Here is a 27,936-nt window from a genome sequence, read left to right on the forward strand (position 1 = left end):
TGTGTTGCTACAGCTGTGGTGGAGGTTGGCAGCCACAACTCCAATCAGACCGCTAGCTTGGGAAGGTCCTTATGCCACAGATGTGGCCCTAAAAAGGAAAAAAAAAAAAAAGAAAGAAAGAAAAGAAAAGGGGCTCTATTAAGAAACTCTTGGGAGTTCCCTGGTGGCCTCATGGATTAAGGATCCAGTGCTGTCACTGCTCTGGCTTAGGTCACTGAGTGTTGTGGGTTTAATCCCTGGCCCAAGAACTTACACATGCTGTAGGTACTTGCCAAAAAAAGAAATTCTCTGACTTCTAGCATGCAGCAGAAGTACCTATTTGGGGTTGCGTTTTATTCTATTCTGGGTTCTCCATCATTATAATTTCAACTGCTTTCTATTACTCTGAAATTCCTCAAATGTGCTGGTATTAAAACAATAGCAAGAATGACAGCAGCTAACATTAATTCAACACTGACTAAGTGTAAAAACTCCTCTGAGTGCTTTGCACATATTACCTCTCTTGATACAACAATGGTAGGAGGTTGATACTATTATCATCATTCTAATTTTACAGATAAGGAAATTGAAGTGGAAAAAAAAAAAAAAAAGAATAAGAAACTTGCCCAAAGTCACACAGTTGTTAAATGGCAGAGCCTGGATTCAGACATAGAAAATCTGGCTTCAAAGTCTCCCTTTTATGGTTTTTGATACAATTATGATTCATTCTTTTTTGTATGTCTGTTTTGTCATTTTCAATAATATCTGAGAATATAGGCGGGTAAGTGGGTGTAATTGGTCCATCACTGGTCCATCCACACAGTTTTCACACCACACTTTTAATGGGTAGAAATACCTTTTAGAGAAGATGTAGGGTCTAATGAAAGGATCCAGTGAATGAATCTAACAACAGAAAATGAGCTTTATGAAACTGTTTAATTAGAATCAAAAGAGGTAATATGTAGGAGTTCCAAAAGGAGCTTGAAAGGAGGCTTGAAAGTGGCAATTTCAAAAGTATAGATGAGGTTTTTTTTTCTTTTCTTGCACCCCCGCCCCAAGGCATACAGAGTTCCCAAGTCAGAGATCAGATAGAGCTGAGCTTTGGTTGTGACCCAAGTTGCAGCTGTGGCAACGCAGGACCCTCAACTCACTGTGCTGGGTGGGGGATCGAACCTGGGTCCCAGTGCTCCCAAGACACTGCCAAGCCTGTTGAGCCACAGTGGGAACTCCAAAACTCCAACTGGTTTTTGTTTTTTGTTGTTGTTGTTGTTGTTGTTTTAATCTAAGGAAATACTAAACAGCATTTTCATATTCTAACAGCAGCTCGTTAGTTTACTGTCACCACCACCAGAGAGAAGTTGAGAATGTACTAACGTTTTAGTCCCATCCTATTCCCTGACAGTGGCCTTACAAATAATTCAATTCAAATACATATGACAGACCTACTACATGCACTGTGCTACAAACTGGAGATAAAGAAATGAAAGGTACTGTTCCACTGTCCCTGCCCTTACAGAGCTTACAGTCTACGGCAGGCAGGCAGGCAGGCACAAACAAGTAAACAAAAGATTATAATTCAGTGCGATAGGTGCTACGATACAGGCAGGTACACAGAGGGTGCCATCAGAACAAAAAGGCAGGCTTTCCAAGGAGATGTCCCTGGAAATAGCTCTTAGACAGAATGTTCAAGGCTATGCTCTATTGGTCATCTTCATCATCTTTTCCCTGCGTCTCCCCTTCCGTCCATCTATATAACACCTGGAAAAGAGAAAATGGTCCACACAGAAAGCTGGATGCTTTCTTGACTCTTCCCTCCTCCTCTTCAACTGGTCATCAAGTCTCACCTAATTCCACTTTCTTATATTTTAAATCAAGTCCCTACTCTCTATTCCTACTGTAACTACCTTACTTGCAGCTTCCATGATTTCTCACCTTGATAACTGTAATAACCTCGTAACTGGTCTTTCGATTAAATGGTCTTCACTAATTAAATAAACAGATCCCGAAAACTCCCCTTAGGTGGTGTTCCACTTGGTCTGGGCCTTCTCCAGCTGCTGCTTTCCGCATTCTTTCCCACTCAGCCAAACTTCCTACAGTTTTCTGCAAGACCATGCTCTGTTTTGTCTAATTGCCTTTACTCAAGCTACTTGGTCCCTGTGGTTTGAGATGTTCCAACCCTCCCCTGCTAACTCCTACTCGGACTTAAAGTACATCTCTTCTGAAAAGTCACCCTGACGGCTCCTGCTCTTCCTCTGTCTTCCCCACAAGCAGAGTCAGGTACCTCTTCTGAACGCTCCTCATCAGGACACTTATCACAAAGAATTACACTCAAATTACTCTATAATTGTTTCCGAACCTCTATTATCTAGATCACTGAGTTAGCACAAAGCCTGTTACACAGGAGGCAATCAAGAAATACTGAAAGAATGAACGAACGAACGAGGTTAGTTAAGTCTGAAATCTGATGAGATAACCAAAGGAGATAATGGAGAGGACAGAACATTGGAGCAATATCCATCTTTGTGAGTAGGAAGAAAGAAGCTTGTGAAGGCAACAGAATGAACAATCAAAGAGGCAGGAAGAAAACATCTCAGATTGTACAGCAAAGTAACCCAAAAGAAGAGAAATTTAAGAAGGTGCAGGTGGTCAACAGATCAAACACTACAAACAGGTCAAAGAAGATGAGAACTAAGAGAAGGCAGTTGATTTAGAAACGGTCCATGGGGATCTCGATGTTGCCAGTGCTGAGGTTATTCCCATCGCCCTCTTCTCAGCACTGCCAGAGACCGTCTTCCTCCGCCACAGTTTGTGGCAATAGAGGGCTTACAAAAACAACCAGAGGTATGAAACTTACCTGTGCTAGTCTCTTTTTTCCATGCTTAAAATATTGAAAAACAGAGAACACACAAAATAAAATAAAATCCCACCGCCCAGATATAAAATTATTTCACTATTTCCTTTGTTTTTTATGTTTATATTTGTACTAAATTGATATTATATTGAATTCTATCCTAATTAAACAATTTCTTAATTATACTTAAATTTAGTCAAAGTTAGCTTTCTCACTGTAAATCAATAAATTAGCTTTTTAATTTTTAAATAGAAAAAAATGTTATAGAAAAATGTTATAGAATTAGACCACTTCTTGGCCACACATGCAGATTTTTTTTTTTTTTTTTTTTTTGGTCACATAGCACTAAAATTATCTCAGTTTCTATCAACAAAACTATTTATGCTAAAAGGGAGGAGAGCACCCTAAGTATTTTATTTTGACCCATTTAGGCTAGATTTTATTTTTGTCACGCTATGGAACTCAGCTGCTAAAAATAGGTTAGGCACTAGGTATAGAAACATTTCTAGCTACTGCAGTATATTTTTTTCCTAGTCTCTCTCTCTTTTTTTTTTTTTTTGGTAAATAATTTCTTCAGTCAAAATTAGATATACAGGCTTATAAATAATAAGGTCTAAATTAAGTGTACTTATCTATTTGTTCTATCTAGAAAAATAGTGTGAACCAGAGTTTTCATCCCTCTTCTGAGATTTTTTTTCAGTAAGGAGTATTTTTACTAGAAAAAAAATTAAAAATAGAAAGAATGCAACATTTCTAAAAGTAAGAATTACTAGGTCAAAGGATGTAAACATTTTTAAAGCTTCTGATACATACTGCCAAGTTAAATCCAGAAAGGCTGTGTTAAATCTACACTTCCTTCAATATATGAGCAACACTTTACAATACCCTTTCCAGCACTGAGTATTCTTATTTTAGTCTTTGCCAACATAATAGGAAATATGATATATTATTTTAATTTGTTTATGACAATAGTGGAAACAAATATTTTTTCATATTTACTGAACTTTCTTTTTACAAATTGATTATTCACGTTCTTTTACCTATTTGTCTAGTGGATATTTGCTTTTAAACTACTGATTTATAAGAGCTCTTTATATATTTGTGAAATTAACCATATGTTATACGTGTTTTTTTGTTTGTTTGTTTTGTCTTTTGTCATTTTAGGGCCACACCTGTGGCATATGGAGGTTCCCAGGCTAGAAGTCAAGTAGGAGCTGTAGCCGCCAGCATACAGCACAGCCACAGCAATGCAGGATCCAAGGCGAGGCTGTGACCTACACCACAGCTCACGGCAACACCTGATCCTTAACCCATTGAGCAAGGCCAAGGATTGAACCCTCGTCCTCATGGATACTAGTCAGGTTCATTAACCACTGAGCCACAATGGGAACTCCCTCTTTATCTTTTCATTTATGGTTTTTGTCATAAGAGGTTTTTAATTTTATTGCCACATAAATTGATTTTTATCTCTTCCTTAAAATTATATTTAGAAAATTCTTTCCCATACCCATGTTTTATAAATTATTCAAAGTTCTTTTTAATATGGTTACAGTAGAATAAATCTGATATCTGTGAGATGATTTATTTCTACCATCTAATACACATTAAGTGATTCTGACTCCCTAAAATGTATCATTACAATTCCAACAGTGGTCAATATAAAACGTAGGTTTAAAATTAGGTCCTAGACGTTCCTTGATCCAACTTTAGCTGATTAAGACAATTTTTAAAAACCAGAGTTTTGAGTTTAGAAAATTCATTCAAAGTTCCCTTTAACCCATTTTAAGCACAGATCTCTTGCTAGTTATCACCCACCTCTCAAAAACCTGTTAGGGATCCTTATGATGGGACAGGACTGAATGAAGCGCCTCCTAACTGGGTCCCATCGTATTTTCTTCTTACCTGTTACCACAATTATCAGCAATAAGTCAGACACATACAACACATGGCAAATAATACATAGTTACTGTAGTTATAAAGACAGAAAAACAGGAAACAAAACAATACTTGAATACAGAAAGAAGTGATGTAAAGTATATTTAACCCTGTTTTGTAAGTCAAAACAAAATTAAATTAATATATAAACAGTGATGAAGGTTTTCAACTCATCCTCAAAGGAATACAAATAATTATGTGCACCAGTTTTTGGAATTCTGGTTCAAAAGAATATGCATTCAGTAATCACCAATGCCATCTTGTGGCAAAAATTCACCAGGAGCTTTATAAACAGATTAGAAACTATGACATTTTTAAAAGTCAGTGAATGTTAAAAAAGGGAGCTCTGACTAAAACTAATTTCGCATAACATAGGCTCCTGTTCTCTTCCAGGTTTGGCATTCTTTTTATCAGTTATACAGTTAAGAGGATAAAGCAATGGGTACCATTCTTTAAATATGAAATATGCTGATCTTTCTATAATTAAAATTTTATGTTAGCAACCAAAAAAAAAACATTTAATACCTTGACACTTCCACTGGGGTTGGAAAAAAAAGAAATTCTTCTGCCTCCCCAGGAAGTAAATTAACTGCATATTAACCCCAATTAAAACTCATTTCCTTATACAATAGAAGAAAAATGTGAAGCATAATAGAACTGTTAAATGGGATAATTTTCTTTCTTCCCAAAGTTTTGATAGCTCCCAAAGACAGTTCATACAGGCAATTAAAACAATTACTATTGGTATAGAATTTAAAGTTTACAAAGAGCTTCTATACATATTACCTCATTTGATCCTCCAATAACCCTCTATGGATTCAACAGTCATTTCATCAAGCACCTGCTATGCCCTGAGCCCAAGGGCTAGGCTTCAGTAGCCAAAGAAGGATAGGACTCCATCCTAAAACTCATGGTCTTGTAAGGAAGGCAGATGCTTAAACAAATAATTACATTCCAGTGAAGCAATTGCTCTAACAGGGGCTATAAAAACACTTTGATGAAGGTATTATCACCTTAGTTTTACAAATAAGGAAGCTAAAGGAAAGTTAAAGTGACTTAATGCCAGAACCAGGAGTCAAGCCTGGGCTGTCTGATTCTAACACCTGCCTTCTTTGTACTACACCACACTTAACCTGTGTCAAATTCCTTAGAAAGCGTATGTTTTGGCAACTGGAAATACACTTACATGTTCAACAAGATCTGGTTTGTTTACTGTAGTATTTGTACAAAGAAATACACAAATTGTGTGTAGTGAAATGGCATTGCCTGCACATGTATACTTAATAACATGGAAAAGACAAACTGTGGGCAACAGGAAGAATTATTTACTTTGCAAAAGGGTTTATCTGTTAATCCTTTAAGTCTTTTAAAATCAGTAGCTCCCAAATGTTGGTCTACAGATCACTGTAAGACTAAGGTGAAGACTTACCAGTCCAACACAAAATAAGGAAAACATGGACAAGGCAGTGAGTTTTTTAAAAAGCTAAAATGTTCCGTTTAAAAGTCTGTCCTTGGAGTTCCCATCATGGCTCAGCGGTAATGAACCCAACTAGTATCCATAAGGACATGGGCTTAATCCCTGGCCTCGGTCAGCAGGTTAAAGACCCGGCATTGCCATGAGCTGTGGTGTAGGGTGGAGATGTGGCTTGGATCTGGCATTGCTGTGCTCTGGTATAGGCCAGCAGCTACAGCTCCAATCCAACCCCTAGCCTGGGAACCTCCATATGCCATGGGTGCGGCCCTAAAAAATTATAGAAACAAACAAACAAATAAATAAATAAATAACAAAATTAAAAGCCTGTCCTTGGATGGAGTACCTGCTGTGGCACAGTGGGTTAAGGATATGACTGTGGCATCTCAGGTCACTGCAGAGGCATGGGTACCAGCCCCAGCCTGGTGCAGTGGTTTAAAAGATCCAGCATTGCTGTAGCTGCAGTACATATCACAGCTGTGATCTGGGCTCAGGAACTCCCATATACTGCAGGTATGGGCATTAAAAAAAAGTCTGTCCTTAGAAGTTCCTTTGTGGCACAGCAGGTTAAAGATCTGCTGTTGTGGTACAGGTCACAATTGCAGTGCAGGTTCAATCCCTGGCCCAGGAACTTCCACATGCTGTGGGTGGGCCCAAAATTTAAACAAAAATTTAATTTTAAATAAATAAAAGCCTGTCCTTTTTTCGGAAATTAGAAACTTCTGTTATCAAATATTCTTTTATTTTATAAGACGAAGGTAACAGGAAATGGTAGTTGATTTTATTTTTTAATATTCTTCCTTGGAAAAATAGAAAATTTGCAAGCATAGTATAGTCTCAAAAATTTATATATACATATATATATATATTTGTTGTTTTTGTTTATAGATTTATGACATCCAAAAACTGGAGAGCCACAGTATTAAATCATTATAGTATTTGTCAATGACTCGTAAGTCCAACATTGTAAACCACATTATCAAAGGATACATAAGATGTATAAGAAACTTCCCTTGCCCTCAAGAAGCTTATATTCTAATTAGGGAGACAAGACAGACACATAAAACAATCATATAGCAATACAAGACAGAATATAACAAGGGATTAGCTTAAAATTTGACATTTTTATGTATCAAAAAAGCATTAAAATGTACATACCCTTTGACCCAGCTATTCCACTTCTAGGAATTTATTCCTAAAGAAACAATCATAGATGCATGGAAAGATGTATGGACAAAGATACTCACTATGATATTATTTATAATGGTAAAGAATCAGAAACACTTTCGATGGCCAATGATAGGGAGATGGTTAAGTATGCTAAATAAACATACTTAAATATATTCATATTCTACACACCAATAAAAGTACATATAAGGATATTTACTAACATAAGAAAACATTCACAATACATTGCAAATGAAAGGTGCAAGGTACAAAACAGTAGTAGAGTATGATATCATATTAACAAAGAAAAAAGTATTTGTATATATCCATGAAAAATACAGGAAGGATATACATCAAATTTTAATAGTGGTTATCTCTGGGCAGTTATTATGAGTGATTTTGTTTTTTTCTCCTTAGTGCTGGTCTTTATTTTCCAAGCATTCCAAACTTTGAGTTAGGCATTACTTTTGGACTGGAAGAAAAACAATACCATATTATATATATTTTTGAAGCTATAATAAGAAAATACTGTAAAGAAACATACCAAAGTGTTAACAGTGGTTATGATTTGGGTTGAGGATTACCACCCCTTTTATAAAATGCCAAAATTCTAAGACGTATTTTAAAATGTAAAAATATAAAACAAATTTAGAATAACAGTGAGAGAGTAATATTGAAATTACTGAACCAAAGCTATAATCAAAAATCCTTTTTGATGTTTTCTCAGAGCACTGTCAAACATCTTTGGCCTGTTTCTCTCTCAGTAACAACATAAGTCTGTCACAGGCATAAGCTAATGTTGACTCTATGGAGATTATTCACGCAAAGTAGGCACTAACTTCAGAACCCATGTTTTCTTCCTTCAGTCAAAGAGCAGAAAAAAAGAGAAACCAGCAATACTGCAAATATATGCATTTCCAATTTCATGTAAAAATATTCCTGAAGTCTTATTCATTGAAGCTTTAATTTTTATATATTTGAATGCCAATCTTCATTTGTAATCACTTCTACTCCTCAAAACAAAACCAAAAAACAATTTCTTCAATCACTTCATTGATATTTTTTGCTAGCTTAAATTTTTTTCTTCTTTTATTTCACTATACATATGACATAGTCATAGACAATCAAGACGGTAGGCTGAGAGCTCTGTAAGCAAGCTCCTCTCCCCTCAAAGCCTCAAAAATAATAATTAAAAAAAAATTAAAGAAAATCTGTAACCAAAAGAAAGCCAGAAATGTTCTTAGTAAATCACTGAAAGACGAAAAGCTGATTGAATCAGCTTAAAGGAGGAAATCACAGAGTAAACCTAGAGTAAAGAGTTACTGCAAGTGGTCTGAACAGCCCTCACAGTAAACTAAGCCCAGAGGTAGAAGACAGCAGAAAGAAGTAAAATAATTTATAGAATTTACAGCATGACTTGTTAGGGGAGAGCACAGAAATTTCAAGACGGGTCAACCTCTCTCACCATTTACCATTTTGGTTCAAGCATTATAGAACTGAGGTATGGATCAAACAAGAAAAGTGTCATTCCCCAGGTAGAAACAATAGGTATAAATACTTGGATCAGAAAGACAGGACAGAGCCCTGAGTAGATATTAAACCTGAGGCAAAAGAGGAGACAGACAGTAAAGAAAACTGGCATTTAATATACCCTTATCTTAGCACATTTCACCTCTATGCACAATCAGTGGATACCAGTTACAATAAACAGATGTAACATTCATAGGAAAGCTAACAAGGACTCTCAAATAAAGATGAATGAGCACAAAACCAAAATTCAAAACAAGAAAAAGAAGTATTAATGTGACAAACAGAACTCCCAAACAAAGGGAGTTAACAAATTAAAGAGAGTAAGACCTTAGATTAAGTACAATTAATAATCTGAGATATGCAAGATGATAATACATTTATTAAAAAAGAAATAAACTGGGATTCTTAGAAATTAAATTTTCATCACTGAACTACAAACCTAATTAAGGACTGAAAAAATATAAAAACAAATTAAATTAACAATCTAAAAGATGGAGGCAAGAAATTCACAAGAATAAAGTATAGAAGGAAAAAGAGGTGGGATGCATTTTCAAAAGTTCAGATAGAAAAGAGAATTGAGGAACCACTATCAAAACTCCATCTGCCATTTTTGCAAGCTAATCTGAAACTTCATAAACACAAGGAACTCAGAAAACCAAAATAACCCAAATTTTAGCACTAAGAGATAAATAAATGGTAAATGAATGAAAATTGCTGGTTCTTGCCGTTCTGTTGCTTGTCACTTCTGTTGGTCATTAAAGCATGTTTATTTCCCCTGCCCTGCTTCATTTTTTTCTGTTTTCCTTCACTTGACTCTTGTCTCTTCTGACATTCCTCCTCTAACATTTGTAGCAAAAGGTAGGCCTAACATAGACTTCTTTCTTTCTATAAAAATGAAGTGATCACAGCACATTAAAAGACATCTCCAAATCTTAAGCTTCTCTTTGTTGTTCTGGTTTATATCACTAGTTATTCAAATGCTACTTTGCTGAAAAAACAGCCTTGCTAGGTGAAGAGTTCCATCTTTGGGGGAGGAAAGGAGCACAGGAGGAGCTATATCAGGCTCAAACTGTTCCAAAAGGTAGATGTGATATTGAAACCAGTGTCTATAAATGACGGAATTCTAAGCTATACTATCCTTCTTTAGAGAGAATAAAAACAGGAGTTCCTGCCATGGTGTAGAGGGTTAAGAATCTGATTGCAGTGGCTAACGCCACAGCAGAGGTGCAATTCCCAGCCCTGTGAAGTAAAAGGATCCGGCATTGCAGCAGCAGCTGCTGTGTAGATGGCAGCTGTGGCTCAGATTCAGTCCCTGGTCCAGGAACCTCCATATGCTGCAGGTGCAGCCATAAAGTTAACAAAAACAGGAATTCCCATTGTGGCTCAACAGTAATGAACCGGACTAGCATCTACGAGGACTCAGGTTAGATCTCTGGCCTCGCTCAGTGGATTAAGGATCCACTATTGCTGTAAGCTGCAGTGTAGGTTGCAGACATGGCTCAGATCTGGTATTGCTGTGGCCTAGGCTGGCAGCTGCAGATCCAATTCAATCCCTAGCCTGGGAACTTCCATATGCCATGGGTACAGCCCTAAAAAGGCCAAAAAAATAATAATAATAAAAACGAAAACAAAAAAGCAAAGAATAAAAAAAATAGGCTAAAATTTTTACAGAGTAAAAAGTAATGAAAAAGTACTGTAATTGGGAGTTCCCTTCATGGCTCAGCAGTTAAGTAATCTGACTAGGATCCATGAGGATTCAGGTTTGATCCTTGGCCTCGCCCAGTGGGTTAAGGTTACGACATTGCCGTGAGCTGTGGTGTAGGTCGCTGACACGGTCTGGGCTCAGATCCTGTGTTGCTGTGGCTGTGGTGTATGCCGGCAGCTGTAGCTCTGATTCGACCCCTAGCCTGGGAACTTCCATATGCCATAGGTGAGGCCCTAAAACGCAAAAAAAAAAAAAAAAGTACTGTAATTCATAAACCTGTGTTGGATTAATATATTAACTCTGGATCTAACAAACAAAAATCCTAGGAATATTCCTGATTTAAAACAGCATCATCACATTCCTAAGGTTTATGAATGGCTGCTAAGAGCTTGAAATAAAGTTTTTAATAAAAAAACCCCACCCTTTTGGACCAGCTTAATCTTTTGATGGGAAAAATTAACTATAAATATGCTACGAACTATATGTATACTAGATGGTCTCTAGAGCTCTAAAAATTCTACAATTTTCAATGGTATCAAATGCTCTAAGAATCTTAGAACTTACCTAGTGCAATGGTTCCTGAGATGCTGGACTAGCTGGCTCATTTGCAAGCTTATTAAAAATAATAAAAATGAAAACAAAAAGCAGATTACCAGGTCCATCCCAGTAGGTCTATCATATTAATTTTGGTAGAGAATCAGGTTCTATTGAAACTAATAAAACTTATTGCTCTCAGTCCAGAAAAACACATATATAGGCTAATTTTAAATATTATTATATAATCCTTCTGGATCATCCACAGACTCATGAAGTTATGGACCCCAAGTTAAAAAATTAAAAGAATTTAGACCTAGAATGTTATAATTGTTTTCAAAGGGTATTTAAATGGAGGAAGGAATAGATTTATTCCATATTCTATCAGAAGACACAACTAGGAGAAACCCATAAAGTTGCAGCTGAATTTAAGGCAACTCTTTGAAACACTTAGAGCCAACAAATAATCTGACAGCTCTCTCCACAAATAAGCAGCCCATCAACTTAGATTAAAATAAGTAGACCGGAGTTCCCGTCGTGGCCCAGTGGTTAACGAATCCGACTAGGAACCATGAGGTTGCGGGTTCGATCCCTGCCCTTGCTCAGTGGGTTAACGATCCGGCGTTGCCGTGAGCTGTGGTGTAGGTTGCAGACACGGCTCGGATCCTGCGGATCCTGCGTTGCTGTGGCTCTGGCGTAGGCTGGCAGCTACAGCTCCGATTGGACCCCTAGCCTGGGAACCTGCATATGCCGTGGGAGCAGCCAAAGAAATGGTAAAAAGACAAAAAAAAAAAAAAAAAAAAAAAAAGACCACTTTAAAAGAGGTTAAAAAAAAAAGATTTACTGTAGCACTATGGAAAAGATTCCCACATTCAGCAGAAGATAAAGCAAGATGATTTCCAAGGTCTTTTTCAACTTTAATATTTTGTGATACCAAAGAGTTTTAGAAGAAGGGGGGGAAGGAAAAGATAAAAAGTCAATTTCAAAAGATAACAAGTCAATTTCAAAACTTTTTTTTACTCCTTATAGGTTGTTTTCCATGTTTAAGATTTTTAAAATACCCCAAACTGTCTGCATTTGTGCTCTATGTTAGCTGTGTCAATGTGCCTTCTTGAAATGTAAACTCTAGCCAAAGGATCTATTTTTCTTAATATCATCTCCTTCCTTTTTATCTCAAGCAAAATCTCATTAACAAGCAAATAAAAAACAAGTATAGAATATATTCTACAACTCTAGAAAATATCCCAATCAATTTCTTCGCTAATAGGTACCTGAATCCTAATTATACTGAAATAAAAGCGTATAGTAATAACCCACGCAAAAGCGAGACTATATTCATTATTTGGTCTTTTCTTACTCCTAGATTTCTTGTCCTCTATAACTTGAGTTTCCAGAGAATAACCTCTCTCCCCTAAAATAGCCCTGAGATAAAGGGGGCGGGGGGGAGGGCATGTGGAAAAAAGACTTATGTACTGGGAGAGTGTATATGTAGGAGACTAAGTATGAAAAACAAAACAAAATCAAAATACATTTTTGACAAAGCTTGCTGAACTGCAATTCTAAAAGCTCCCTTTAAGGAGCATCAAAAATGGGTAGCTCTTTAGAGACAAGAGTCCTCACTATTTCTGCAAGTGAAACTGAGGAACTAAGGAGAAGGAAACTACAAATTCTGTTTGGAAATTACAAATACAGTTAAATGATTGTATCCAAAAACATCATTTATTACTTTTGCTACCCATTCTGTTCCTTAATTAAAACTAGAAAAGTGTTAGTTTTCAAAGAGAAGACACAACTCTTCTCTATGAACTTCACTTTCCTTTCTCTCAGGTTACCATTTTCTGTTGGCAAATGCAATGTCATCACAGAAAATATTTAGACTTGACCAAAAGCAATCAGAGCTTGTGTTGGGCTAAATCTGGCAAAAAGCTACAAAATCTTCCCTAGATAACAAATTTGTAATGTCTGGTTTTTTGGATTTTTTTTTTTTTTTTTTTTTTTTTTTGCTTTTTACGGCCATCCCGCAGCATATGGAGGTTTCCAGGCTAGGCGTCAAATCGGAGCTACAGCTGCTGGTCTATACCACAGCCACAGCAACGTCAGATCTGAGCCTCATCTGCAACCTATACCACAGCTCACAACAAAGCCAGATCCTTAACCCACTGAGCGAGGCAAGGGATCGAAACTGCGTCCTCAAGGATCCTGGTCGGATTACCGCTGAGCCACGGTGGGAACTCCCCGTCTGGTACTCTTAAAAAACATTTTAAAAAGCCAAATATTTAGAAACAAGCTATTGTGAAAAACTGATAATCGTCCTATTATGTAACAAGCAGAAAGCCAATTAATAATTCAAATGCAAAACTAAGAAATGTCAGATATGAATATAGCCAAAGTAGACATGATTTCTAGTAAGACATTTGCATGAAACATTATTCTCAGAAATACCAGCTATTCTTTACTCAGAAACAAAAATTTCAAAAGATAATGTTTCACAAGAACGTCTGCACTGAAGTATTTTTTCTATAAATGAATAGTTTTGAACTTAATAACTGAATAGAAAAAAATTTGATGTAGCTTTAGAAGTTATTTCTCTCCCTGAATGGTGTGCTCAATGTTTTCTTTTGTATATGCACGTGTATTTAAAATTAAATACATCACCTCTTTCTAAGGTACCTAGTTTGGAGTTCACATTAAAAATTTCGCATTCCTGGATCAAGTTTATCTGTTTTTGTGTGTTTTAAGGAATTTGTTTTATGTGACACCAAGATGTTTGTGGTTAGATTTGTCACATCTGATTCAAATTAACTGCGTTAACAGTTTCTTGATGAAACCATATGGCAAGAGCTACTATGGGTAAAAAGGGAAACAACATTTTAAAAAGCACCACTCAACTCCATTCAATGATTACCTACCCTTTTTTTTTTTTTTTGCCTAATTACTTCCATTTCTCTATCTAGTCTTTTTTTTAAATTGAGAATTAATTATTTTAATATATCATTGTATTCCATATTTCTCTATCTAGTCTTATAGACAACTCAATGGTAACACCTTAGATAAAGCTTGGAGTAAATTCACTGACAGTATAGTATATAAAAGAGGGAAGAGCATGAGAAGATCAAGCTGAATTCTAAATACAATAGAAAGCCTCTGAAGGATTGTGATCTGGGAAGTAATAATCATAGTTGTGCTTTGAGAAAATTCATCTTGTGTCAGTATACAGAAGGACATAGGAAAGGAAGGCTGAGAAAGACAAAAACATTACAGGTTTCCCTTGCTATCCTAAAGTAGACTGTTCCTAATGAAACCTTTCTTAAGCCAAAATGGTGTAATGCGAAGAAGCAATTACCTTAATTACCTTTGTGCTAACTGATGCACAAAATAAATCCCGATAAAGCACAGATGCTCACACAAATAGTGCAAAGCTATGGTGGCTTGAAGTTGACATGCTGAGTGTAGTTCCTAAGGAAGGTGCTTGGCAATGCCACTCTTGCTGCCCAGGGTATGCACTGCCTCTATAACAGCTCACTGCAAAACAAATGCTGAACCCTATTTTTGTGTTTCAACTTTTTTCATAAAAGTAAAACTCCTGGAGTTCCCGTTGTGGTGAGGCAGAAATGAATCTTACTAGGAACCATGAGGTTGCAGGTTTGATCCCTGGCCTTGCTCAGTGGGTTAAGGATCCGGTGTTGCTGTGAGCTGTGGTGTAGGTTTCAGATGTGGCTCGGATCCTGTGTTGCTGTGGCTGTAGCGCGGGCCAGCAGCTGTAGTTCCAATTAGACTCCTAGTCTAGGAACCTCCATATGCCGAGAGTGCGGCCCTAAAAAAAAGAAAAGTAAAAATCCTCTTCAGATTTCTTCCAGTTAGTGAAAACAGGCACTAATGTAGGTCTTTCTTAAAAGTAAAGTTAAGCACAAGGCAAAACTTAGAAAGCTGGGGCTATCTGTATTAATACAGTCCAATTTGAGGTGTAAAGGCCTGAATTACAGCAGAATTGAGACGGTCAGGCAACAAAGAGCACAGCGCAGTGGTTAAAAGCGTGGACTTTGGAGCCACATGGCTGTATCCAAATCCTGACTCTGTCCCTTGCTAGTTATATGGCCTTGGAGAAGGTCTTATCCTCTGGACCTCACCTTCTTTCGATGAAAAGACATTGAAAGTACCCACACCTCACTGAAGTATGAGCAAATGTCTATAAAGTGCTAAGTTAATGATATTATATGGGGAAAAAATATAAGGACTTAAAAGACTAGCTGGATGGAAAAGCTGAATAAAAGAAAGATACATTATTATGAGTTTTTAAATTCGATAACTTAAAAAAAAGCTTTAAAAATACAGATACTATAGAGCAAGTTGGCAATATTTATCACTATGCATAGCACAATGTTTCTGAAGAAACAATCTAAATATCTATCGTGTGGCTGATAAATATCTGCACATCCATACAATGCAATACTTTCAGCCATGAAGAAGAATCAGATCAGTCTAAACGTGCTTATATAGAACAATCCCCCAAATATATTGTTAGAAGGAAAGAAGAAAGAAAGAAAAGGACAGGTGCAGAATATTTTATGTTATACTCGAATCTGTCCAAAAATAAAGATAACGTATACCTATATATGCAAATTCTAATTCTGAAAAGGTACACCAGAAACTCTAACAGATGATACCTCTAGGGAGAGACTAGAGAACTAAAGAAGTTCCGTATCTTGGCTATTGTAAATAGTGCTGCTATGGAAGCTTGTATTTTTTTCTTTAACCATCTGTACCTGTGGCATATGGGAGTTCCCAGGCTAGAGTTGAATCACAGCTGCAGCTGCTGGCCAATGCCACTGCCACAGCACCACCAGATCTGAGCCACATCTGTGACCTATGCTGCAGCTTGTAGCAACACCAGATCTTTAATCCACTGAGTGAGGCCAGGGATTGAACCCACATCCTCACAGACACTATGTTGGGTTTCAACTCACTAAGCTGCAATGGGAACTCCTGTATTCCTTTTAGAAGTGGTGATGGTAAAAGGTGGATGACAATAAGCTTTACCAAAATTAATGATGCTTCAAGGACAGAAAAGATTTAGGTGATTCTAACTTTAAACAGATAAATAACAGAAAGAGATGAAGTATTAGCAGGCAGAATGGAAAGGAAAACTAAAAGTACAGAAATGAAATCTTCATTGGAGGTAGCACAAAGCAGATTAAACATTGCTGAAAACATATTTAAGGACCTGAACAACAGGACTGAGAAAAGCAAGCAAGATATAAGTGAACTCTGGAGTTCCCTTCGTGGCTCAGGGTTAACGAGCCCGACTAGGATCCATGAGGATGGGGGTTTGATCCCTAGCCTCACTCAGTGAGTTGAGGATCCGGTCTTGCCATGAGCTGTGGTGTAGGTCACAGATACAACTCCCATCCCACATGGCTCTGGCTGTGGTGTAGGCCAGCAGCTATAGCTCTAATTCGACCCCTAGCCTGGGAACCTCCATATGCCGTGAGTGCAGCCATAAAAAGAAAAAAAAGATATAAGTGAACTCTGAAAACCATAAAACATTGTTGAAAGAATTAAAGAAGATCTAAATAAATGGAAAAACATCCCATGTTCAGGGACTGGAAGGCTTAACATTATTAAGACTGTAATATATCCAAATTGATGTACAGATTCAATCCAGTCCCTATGAGAACTCCAGCTGAGCTCTTCACACAAATTGGCAAGCTGACTTTCAAAACATATATGGAATTGCAAGGGATCCAAAACAGCCAAAACAAACCTGAAAAAGAATAAAGCAGGATAATTCAGATTCTGATTTCAAAACTTGCTATAAAGCAATGGTAACTGAAGCACATGGATAGACATATAGATCAATGGAATAGAATCGAGAGTCAGGAAATAAACCTATATATGTTTAAGGTGAACTGATTTCCAACAAGAATGCCAAGACTATTCAATGGGGAAAGACCAGTCTTTTCAACAATGTTGATGGCACAACAAGACAGCCAGCTGAGATAACCCTTACCACATACCAAGCATAAAAACTAGTTGAAAATTAATCAAAACATGAATGTTAGAGCAAAGTATAAAACTCTTAGAAAAAAAACACAGAGGTATGTCTTCATAACCTTGGATTTGGCAAAAGATTCTTAGATGTGACACCAAAAGCAAGAACAGAAGAAAAAAATATGATAAACTGGACTTCGTCAAAATTTAAAACTTTTATGCTTCAAAGGATACAATTAAGAAAGTGAAAAGAGGAGTTCCTGTCGTGGCTCAGTGGTTAACGAATCCAACGAGAAACCACGAGGTTGCAGGTTCGATCCCTGGCCTTGCTCAGTGGGTTAAGGATCCAGTGTTGCCGTGAACTGTGGTGTAGGTTGAAGACGTGGCTCGGATCCCGAATTGCTGTGGCTCTGGCGTAGGCCAGTGTAGTGGCTACAGCTCCGATTCGACCCCTAGCCTGGGAACCTCCATGTGCCACGGGAGTGGCCCTAGAAAAGGCAAAAAGACAAAAAAAAAAAAAAAAAAATTACAGTGAAAAGCAACTACAAAGCAGGAAGAAAAAACCCTGCAAATCATATATCTGATAGGGAATTTGTATCCAGAATTTATAAAGAATTCTTACAATTCAATAATAAAGATATATAATCCAACTAAAAATTAATCAAAGGATCTAAGAGACATTTCTTGAAAGAAGACATAATTCGTCGACAAGCACAGGAAAAGATACTCAATATCAATCACAGCTTTTTTTCTTAAAAAGCTAATAAAGAAAGAGGAAAGGAAAGATAATAAAAAGAAAAAGGAAAGATGTTTGACATCATTAGTCATCAGAGAAATAAAAAGCAAGAACTACAATGGATGCCACTTCATACCACTAGGATGATCAGAATCAAAAAGTCAGGTAACAATAAGTGTTGGCAAGGATATGGAGAAACTGGAAACCTCTTACACTGCTGGTGGGAATATAAAACTCCAGCTACTTTGGAAAACAGTTTGACAGTTCCTAAAATGAATAAATACAGAACAGAGAATTACTAAATGAACAATGATTCTATACCTAGGTATATACCTAAGAGAAATGCAAATATGGCCTCACAGAGATCTGTACACAAATGTCACAGAGATCTGTACACAACTGTTTACAGCAGCACTATTTATAAAAGCCAAAAAGTGAAAAAAAGCTATATGTCCATCAAAGGATGAACAAAATGTGGTGCAACCATACAATGGAATATTAACTAGCCATAAAAAGGAATAAAATACTGACACCTCCATCAAAAGAATAAACTTTGAAAACAGTATGGAAAGTGAAAGAAAGCAGTCACAAAAGACTTTGCATTCACATAAGAAAATCCATAATAGGGAAATCCTAGAGATAGAAAGTAGATTAGTGGCTGCTTAGGGCTGGGATAATGAGCAGGGGAGGATGGAAGCAGGGACAAGGGAGTGACAGCTTAAAGGACATGAGGTTTCTTCTTGAGGTGATGAAAATGCTCTAAAATGGACTGTTGTAGTAACTTCACATATCTGAATACACTAAAAAACCATTGAACTGTATGTTTTAAAAGATGAATTATATAGCATGTGAATTATATCTCAATAAAGCTACTAAAACCATATAAATGGAAACAAAGCTTAAAAGGATTAACTACTCTGTGCCAAATAAAATAAATTAAAAATTGAATTACAAGATACTAAGAAAATAACTACAAGAAGCCTACAACCTACAGTACACAATTCAAGTAGTGTTCAAAAGAAAACTCAAATTTTAAAAATTAGAAAGGATGAAAATAACATTAAGTATACAACATAAGAAGATGGAAAACAACAAAATAAACCTAAGAAATCCTAGAGGAAGGATTTAAAAACAGTGAGAAAAAATTTACATTGGTGGGAATGTAAATGGCTACAAGCACTATGGAAGACAGTACACAGATTCCACAAAGAACTCCAAAATAGAATTATCATATGATCCTGCAATCCCACTCTTGGGCATCTATCAGGGGAAACCATTACTCAGAAAAGACATATGTACCTCAGTGTTCATTGCAGTACTATATACAATAGACAAGACATGGAAGCAACCTAAATGTCCACTGACAGAGGAATGGATTAAGAAGATGTGGTATACACACACAATGGAATATTACTCGGCCATAAAAAGGAATGAAATAATGGCATTTGCAGCAACATGGATGGACCTAGACATTATCATGCTAAATGAAGTTAGACAAACATCATATGCTATCACTTATATGTGGAATCTAATAAAGGATACAATGAACTTATTTGCAGAAAAGAAACAGGCTTACAGACTTTGAAAAACTTATGGGAATGGACTGGAGGTTTGGGATAAAAATATTCTAAAATTAGATTGTCATGATGGTTGTACAACTATAGATATAATAAAATTCACTGAATAACAAAAAAGAAAGACTTGTCTAATAAAACCATCTGGGGTGGATTTTCTAGAAATATCAGCACAATAATTCTTCATTAGTTTCATTTCAATGTTTATGAGGGTATACATGTCAACACGGGCGGTTATGCAATCACTAAAATTTATATTTATGAACCCTGTATACCAAATATTTTCTTTTATGAATTTATGTAATTTAATAACACATGAAAAATGCAGGACATTTATCTATATATATGATTTCATCTATGTGAAAAGTATATAAAAAAGATCAGAAAAAATACAGAACATGATAATAATAATTTAAAAAAGAAAAGAAAAAATATAACTTTTTTTTTTTAATCCAAGAGCTGGTTTCCAAATAAACAAAAACAAAAAGGGCAAGGCCTCACATGTACAAGATCAGAAGTGATAGAAAGTAAAGAGATAACGCATTCACAGACACAGGAAATTTTTTCCCCTTTTTCAGCCACCCCTGAGGCACCTGGAAGATCCCAGGTCATGGATCAAATCCAAGCTGGAGCTGTGTACTACACCACAGCTGTGGCAATGCCAGACCCTTAATCCCCTGTGCCAGGCCAGGGCTCGAACCCACACCTCCACAGAGAAAAGCTGGATCATTAACCCACTGCACCACAGCAGGAACTTAAAGGAAAAAAATTTTTTAATCATAAAGAGTGTCTTGCTTACTTCACACAAATAATTTTGAAAATCTGGATGAAATGGATTATTTCCTAGGATAATATAAATTAGCAAAGCATCCTCTCAGAGATATAAATTATAAGCAGTTAAAACATCATAGAAGTAGAGAGGTAACTGTCAAAGAGCTATTCTCCCCCAAAATACTCAAGTTCCAAATAATTCACAGTCAACTCAATCAAACCTTTAACTTCAATGCCATTTAACTGGAGAAGAAAAAAAAAAAAAAAACCACAGAAAAATAAAATTTTGAAATTACTTTTATGAAAGTGGCATACTCCAACAAAGATAACACATAGAAAGCTACAAAACAATTTAGCTTATGAGTGATGCAAAATGTCTAAATAAAGTTTAGCAAATAGAACCCAGGAGCACATTTAAAATAACACTACACAGGAGTTCCCGTATGGCACAGCGGAAATGAATCCGACTAGGAACCATGAGGTTGCAGGTTGGATCCCTGGCCTTGCTCAGTGGGTTAAGGATCCGGTGTTGCTGTGAGCTGTGGCATAGGCTGGCAGCTGTAGCTCTGATTCGACCCCAGCCTGGGAACCTCCATTTGCCACAGATGCAGCCCTAAAAAGCAAAAAGAAGAATAATAATAGTACACAATAACAAAGTGAACTGATTCAGGAAAGCAAGGATGGTCCAGCAATAGTAAATTTGTTAGTACCATTCACCACAACAGCAGACCAAAGGAGAAAAATTATATAATTCTGATACAGGCCGAAAATTTACTTCCATTTTTTAAAAAATCTTAATAAAATGGTAAGAGCTGACTACTTTAACATAATATGTACACTTCAATCTAAAGTCAGGTCTAACCTTAATAGGAAAGCACTGAAATACTCCCATTGAAGTCAGGAATAAGAGAAAAATCCACTACTATCTTATTGTTTAATATTTTTGGAAAGTACTAGCCAAATCAATTTGGCAAAAGGAAGAAATAAGTATAAAAACTGGAAAGGAAAAGATAAAATTATCATTATTTGGTAATGATATGATTACTTAACTGCAAAACCCTAGAAAAACAACTGGAAAGCTATCACAGATAGTATTAGAATTCCAAAGGTAACTAAGTACAAAATTAATATTCAGAAGTTAATAGCATTACCATATTTAAACAAAAGACATTACAGCAGTAGAAACCTCACTGACAATAGCAATAAAAATACCAAGGAATAAACACAAAAGAAATGTAAAAAGTCTACATGAAAAAAAAACCCAAAAATGTTATTGAGGGATACAAAAGAAGGGTAAACAAGAAATGAATGTGCACCCTGTTCTGAACAGGAGACAGAACCTCAAAAAGATGTCAATATCAATATATAAATACAATGCGGTACCAATAAAAATACCAACAAGATGGGAGGGGGAGCTTGATAAAATAATTCTAAGTTCTATGAAACCAGCAAGGATATCCAGGAAAACTTGGAAGTAGAATGAAACAGGACTATAATCAAACAATGGGGTCATTAGGTATAAATAGGTAAACTGAAGAAAGAAAAAGAGCAAAAGTCCAGCAAAAACTCCAGATTAGGAGTTCCACCTGTGGTGCAGTGGGTTAAAAATCAACTGCAGTGGCTTGGGTCGCTCCAGAGGTGTGGATTCAATCCCCAGCCTGGCACAGCTGGGTTAAAGGATCTGGCATTGCTGCAGCTGTGGTACAGGTCACAAGTGGCAGCTCAGATTCAACCCCCGGCCCAGGAACTTCCAGATGCCAAGGGCACAGCTATTAAAAAAATTTTTTTTTCAAGTTGGATTCCTACCTCAATACTGTACACAACTTAAATTTTCTATGAATAAGCACATTTGACTTAAATTTAAAAAAAAAAAAAAAAAGGAATTTTTTTCTTTGGCCCCAACCACAACAGGCAGAAATTCCCAGGCCAGGAATGGAACCCAAGCCACAGCAGTGACCCAAGCCACAGCAGTGACAACACCAGATCCTTAACCCACTGCACCACAGAAGAATTCCAAGGATTTTCATTTCATTTTAATTAGAAATAATGTTGAAACAGGGAAGGTTTTTTTTTTCTTTTTAGGTCCAAATCTGCAGCATATGGACCAGGCTAAGGGTCAAATCAGAGCTATAGCTGCCAGCCTATGCCACAGCCACAGCAATGCCATATCCGAGTGGTGTCTTCGACCTAGACCACAGCTCACAGCAATGCAAGATCCTTAGCCCACTGAGAAAGGGCAGGGATTGAACCCACATCCTTATGGATACTAACACGTTCATAACCCACTGAGCCACAACAGCAACTCTGGGAAAGCTTTTCTTATGACACAAAATCCAAAATCCCAAAAAAGATTAATATTACGACTGCAAGAAATATTTTAAATTTCTGCTGAAAAAATATACCATGAACAAGGTCAACAGCCAAATGAAACTGTGAAAAATATCACATACATATCAGAGACAAAGAACTAATTTCCTTAAAACAGTGTTCTTATAAACAATATTAAGCATCCCAATAGGAAAATGAACAAAAATTATAACCAGATGATAAGAAATATAAATAGATGTAATAATGGAAATAAATATGGTTCTTACACCTATTAAAAAGATGAAGAAAAATATACCTCTTAAATTGGTAATTTAATAAAAATATAATAATCTACTCTGCTACCAAAGGTATGTAAAGCCAATATTCCAACATCCAATAGTAGAACACAACCTGGTACAACCCCTACAGAGGGCAATTTGACAATATCTATCAAAACTTAAATAGCACATATCCTTTGACACAGCAATTGTACTTCTAGGAATTTATTCTAAAGACAGACTCACTTGCAAAATGATACGTGTACAAGAATATCAACTGTATCATCCTTTGTATTAGCAAGGCTATAAATGTTTTAAATGCCCATCCAGAGAAATGCTAGCATTGCTCTCCCCTACACACACACACACACACACACACACACACACACACACACACACACACACACACACACACCTTTCTGAAAAAACTGGCTACTTCTAAGGAAGAAAGCCTATTAGCTGGAGTCAAAGGAAGAAGGAAAATTTGCCTTTTACCATTTGTACCATTTGAATTTTATATCATGAATATATATCACATTGAAAATTTTTAACTTAAGATTTTCAGTTTTATTTTTACCCAGCTTTACCAATTATATTTTTCATCCTCTTTGTCATTTTTCGTTCCTACCTTAGCAACAATGTTTAACTGTTTCCCAGTTAATACACAGCATTTACTCAAATTCACAGAGTTAAATTAAATCACAGTAGTATCATGGATTCCATTGTCCCCAGGATCTCCTTGCCTCTGAGCTCCACTTCTGCAAACCTATTCTACCGAGAGCACTGTTCCCTATTCTTACTCGGCATACAGAGATTATAAATTAGGAGAAATCCAGGACTAAGAAGCTATGAATTTCTTGCCCTATGGGGCAAACAAATAATCACTATTGTATTTTAGGAGAAGCAAGAAGCTGCTCAAACAAGGATTCATAAAATATTATTTGTGCTGCTGCCATGGATGCAGAGTCTAGTCCACTATTTCTATGTTTAAGAAATTGATTTTATCCATTTGTCCAGACTTAGTGGGGCTACAGGGAATTGTTCCACACTTATCAACACATTTATAGGAATTTAATTGCTTACACATAATGCCCATGTATTAATTTAGAATTTAAGAATATGTATGTATATATGTATATGTATACATGTATATACATATACATTTTTGTGTGTGTGTGTATATATCAAGAGTACAAATTATGCATAACAAGGAATCACACACAAATGGTAATTTTGCCCAAAGAGAACCACATGGGGCTATAAGTATGTGTAGGGAGAAGAGGGCAAACAGAAGGTCAGAGAAAACTTCCCTGAAAAACACAGTGTGATCAAGCTGAGATTCAATGGAAGATAAGTTTAAAAAATAGAATAGGACGAGGGAGGAAGAGGGTTGCTGGATGATGGAATAGCATGTACGACCACCCTGTAGCAGAAGGGACCATGATCTAAGGAGGTGGAAAAAGATTAAAGAGCAATAGAACATAATGTGGGATTATCTGGAGAGCTAGACAGGGGCCAGACCACGCAGTGCCTTTAAGGCCATGTTAAGAATTTTTTCTTTATCCTAAGAGCAATGAAAAGCTAGTAAAGGGTTGTAAGCAGAGATGAGAAGAGACTTGTGCTTGCAAAAGACTGGTGTGCTGTGCAAACTGGAGGGCAAGAGGAGAAGCAGGAAAACCGCTTAGAGAGCTAGTGCAGGAGACATAAGTGAGGGATGATGGTAGCATGGACCGGAGTTATGGCACAAATAAAATGACTCGGTGATTGATTACACCTGACATGCAAGGGAGAGGAAACTGTTAAGGAGGATGCCCAAGTTGCAGGTTCACATAACTGCATGGATAAAGATGCTATCACTGAATTAGAGAACAGTCCAAGAGGACCAGGCTGTTTTGTTGTTTCTTTGGGGGCTTTACAGAGGGTAGATGTGCAAAAAAGTAAGAAAGGGTTCTAAGTGCCCAGTATCTGGAAATCTTGGTTAAAAGGAGGGAGGGGGGATGAAAAAACAGAAAATAGGATTAAAATTCAGAGGTGGGAGAAAGCCGCAAAAACGTATTTTTATTATTTTTTAACCTCCAGGATCAGTCATGAAACAGGCCTAAATAATTCCACCCCTCATCACCTAAAATCTTTTTAAACATCTCAAAATAAAACCATGCAATACAGGAGAGATGGAAGACTTAAAATGCAATACTTTGAAAATTAAAGAATTGGTGTGAAAGAATTTCAAAGTAAATACTGAAACATCAGATCAATTCTGGGAATTTCAAAGCAAATACTGAAACATCAGATCAATTCTGAGAATGAAGTAAAGACAGAGGCTTCCTACTTGGAAAAGGAAGACTGAAGTGACAGTCAAGGGGAAAAGAAAGCAGAAAGAAGAGCTGATTCATTGCATGAATTTTCAGAGTTTAAACACATTTATCTTTACCTATGGCCAAATGGCTGTTCTGGGCCTTGTGTGCTAAGAAAATGCAGAAATAGCTCCACACCTTAGCACTTTATCAGAAATCATGGCTTCGACTGCCATCAGGTGGTAGCAGTGGGAAGTGCACCAAGCAGTTTCTTGAAGCCTGGGAATGCCTATATGCAGACTATGATATAATTAATCTAAGATCAAAGACCTAAAGATTGCAGTAGTAGAGGACACACTAGTGGATAGTCCTTGGTAAGAGATTTATCTTCTAACCTGCTAGTACACAAAAATGAAAGGTTATGCTATTAAGTTGGGGTAAGAAAAAAGATTTCCCCTTTTTCTTTTTCATGTTAAAGAACACATATTTAGCAATATCTAGTCTGACACTATCATCTCAAACCCAGCTCCTGGTGAATCACATATTTGACTAAAACTGCTTCATTGTTCATTTTAATGGCGCATATAAATGCACTAATATGCATTTCCAGCACACATCAATAACCTTATCACAAACATAAGCAATCGACACAGTGAAAGTGCAAAATTCCCTTTATCTTCGAATTAATAAGATAATTTTTGACTACTTGTAAGTACAAGGCACGGTAGTAAACACAATTCAAAAACAATTCAAAAAACAATTCAAAAACCATCATATTCTCAAGATTCATCAGTTAAACAAACATATCACTGATAAAATCAACCTCAATCTTGTTTACAAAAACATGGTGAATGATTAACACATCATTTTCTCTTTATGGCAAAAATAAGCTTGCCCAATATAATATTTGACACTCTAGGTAGTACACCTTCATTTTATTGTGCTAAATATTCACTTGCAAAATGTAGCTCTTTAAAATTGTCTGCACACACATCGATTTGATTTGTCTGATTTTCAAGGCATATCAACACAAGAATAGGAAATTGTGGGCAAAAACGTGAAATAATCACACTGAGGTACATTATTCCAGTTCTCAACCATCTGTTTTCATATGGTAGACACAGCATAATTTTGTCACTTCAAAATTATACATTTTTCATCTTCATTTCCTCCCGTTAAAATTCAAACACACTATCGATTCTGTCTCTGGACATTCCAAAATATTAATAACTCTACTAGTTTTCCCTAATTCTCACGGTTCTGTTTCCCACCCACCCTTCTTACTCCTTTTTTGTTTCAGAATGCCTAACTTTTACACGAGGTATTTTGTTTTGTTTTCCAAAATCTCTCTTTGGAATGCTCTTCCCTCTTCTCTCCTTAAAAATGATTTCCCACAGCTAGGCGCCAATGTCTTTCTTTTTTTTTACACGATCAAACTGCGGAAGAGGACGAGACCGGGAATCGAGTAAGGAAACATTTGGGAATGTCAATGAGACAGCGACCTCTCCTTTGAAAAGAAAACACAACTCTCAGCACAGAGCTTTCAACAGAGCAAAAATACTTTGTTTTCCCGCTTTACTCCTGTTCCCTCCCTGACCTCAAAGACACCTTTCCTTAGCTCTGAGCCCCGGTCGCTCTGCTACGCCCGGGGCCTGCCTTTCCACCTCCCAAAGAAAAGAAAGCCAAGGAGAAAAGAAAAGGAAGCAGTAGCCTTCCCGCCGCGTCCGCGGGCTATCAGGACCGTGTCCCACGACTCACCTGGCAGGTGCGGCCGCCCGGAGAGTTGCACGAAGCGGTTGAGCTGGCCAGTCCCCCGACCCCCGCTGCCCCCACTGCCCCCGCCGGCCCCGCTACCTCCGCCGCCGCCGCCACCTCCTGCGGCGCCTCCTCCCCTCCGGCGGTTCCTGTCCCAGCCCTGGGCGGCCGACATGACCCGCTAACGACTGCCGCAGCCCGGTCGCGGCAGCCCGTGGCCCGGCGGCACTAGCGGAGCCTCCTTCCTGCGCTCCTCAAGAGACCCGGGAGACAGGGGAAGGGGGAGCGCCCGGTCTCACCAGCGACCAATGACTGACTTACTTGGTGACAGGCAGCCAATGGCCAATCGTCTTCTTGGCAGGTTGAGAGAGGCGGGGAGAGACGTGGTAACCATAGCTATGGCTAAAAAAAAAAAAAAAAGTCGGGGGAGAGAAAGGCAGAAGCAGCCACTCATCACTCACATCCACCGCGTTAAGGCAGCCCGCATCGCGTTGACTCCGGCGGGATCAGGCGGGCCAATCGAAGGCCGAGTGAGAGAGACCACGCCTGCAGAAAGAGTCCCCGCGGCAGCCCTGACTCGAGGAGTTCAGGATTCGGGAACTCTTCCGCATAAACACCTAAATCAGAAACGGGACGCGCACATATTACACATATTTGGGGGCAATGCAGTGTCTCGCTTTACAGACTGAGATCCCTTTCTCTGACACACACAAAGAGCGCTCTTCGAGGGGAAAATAGCCAGGGGCGGAGTCTAAGCTTAACTAAGGGAATGAGGTTTCATTTGTCTTGTCTTTCAGCCGACTGGCGGAATTCCTCCTCAATTCAATATAAGCCACGTCGCAAGCAAACAATTTTAAACCTGGTTAACAAACGTGGGAAGATGTTCAACCTCACCAGTAATCATAAAAATGCAATTAAAGACCCCAGTGAGAAACCACTTCAGGCTTATGAAGTTAGTAAAGATTTTTTAAAATAACATCCAGCAGTGAACAGAGCGCCAAGAAAAAGGTTCTTTCATAGGTGATTGATGGCTATGTAAATGCTTTTGTTCAATCAAACTC

The 27,936-nt window shown here is 37.4% G+C and overlaps 1 protein-coding gene across 6 annotated transcripts in view; it reads right to left on the minus strand.

Moving 5' to 3' along the window:
• The window catches only part of KLHDC10 (kelch domain containing 10), a 56,179-nt gene extending 28,558 nt beyond the window's left edge, over positions 1 to 27,621 (minus strand). The window contains exons 1-2 of one of the 6 annotated variants that reach the window (XM_085005454.1): positions 27,197 to 27,582; positions 4,646 to 4,732 (exon numbers count right to left, since the gene is read on the minus strand). In XM_085005454.1, coding sequence (XP_084861580.1) covers positions 4,646 to 4,732; positions 27,197 to 27,329 — 220 coding nt within the window. In that variant the 5' untranslated portion in view covers positions 27,330 to 27,582. Of the gene's footprint in view, positions 1 to 4,645; positions 4,733 to 26,878; positions 27,140 to 27,196 lie in introns of those variants that run through there. The other 5 variants (XM_021079115.2, XM_021079113.2, XM_085005456.1 and 2 more) reach the window with 5 other exon arrangements.
• Positions 27,622 to 27,936: the final 315 nt, after the last annotated feature.

The sequence above is a fragment of the Sus scrofa genome, chromosome 18 (assembly GCF_054392235.1).
Source record: "Sus scrofa isolate SSC_HxYL_T2T_F1_AM1 chromosome 18, Sscrofa_HxYL_maternal_Yorkshire_Landrace_v2.0, whole genome shotgun sequence".
NCBI lineage: Eukaryota > Metazoa > Chordata > Mammalia > Artiodactyla > Suidae > Sus > Sus scrofa.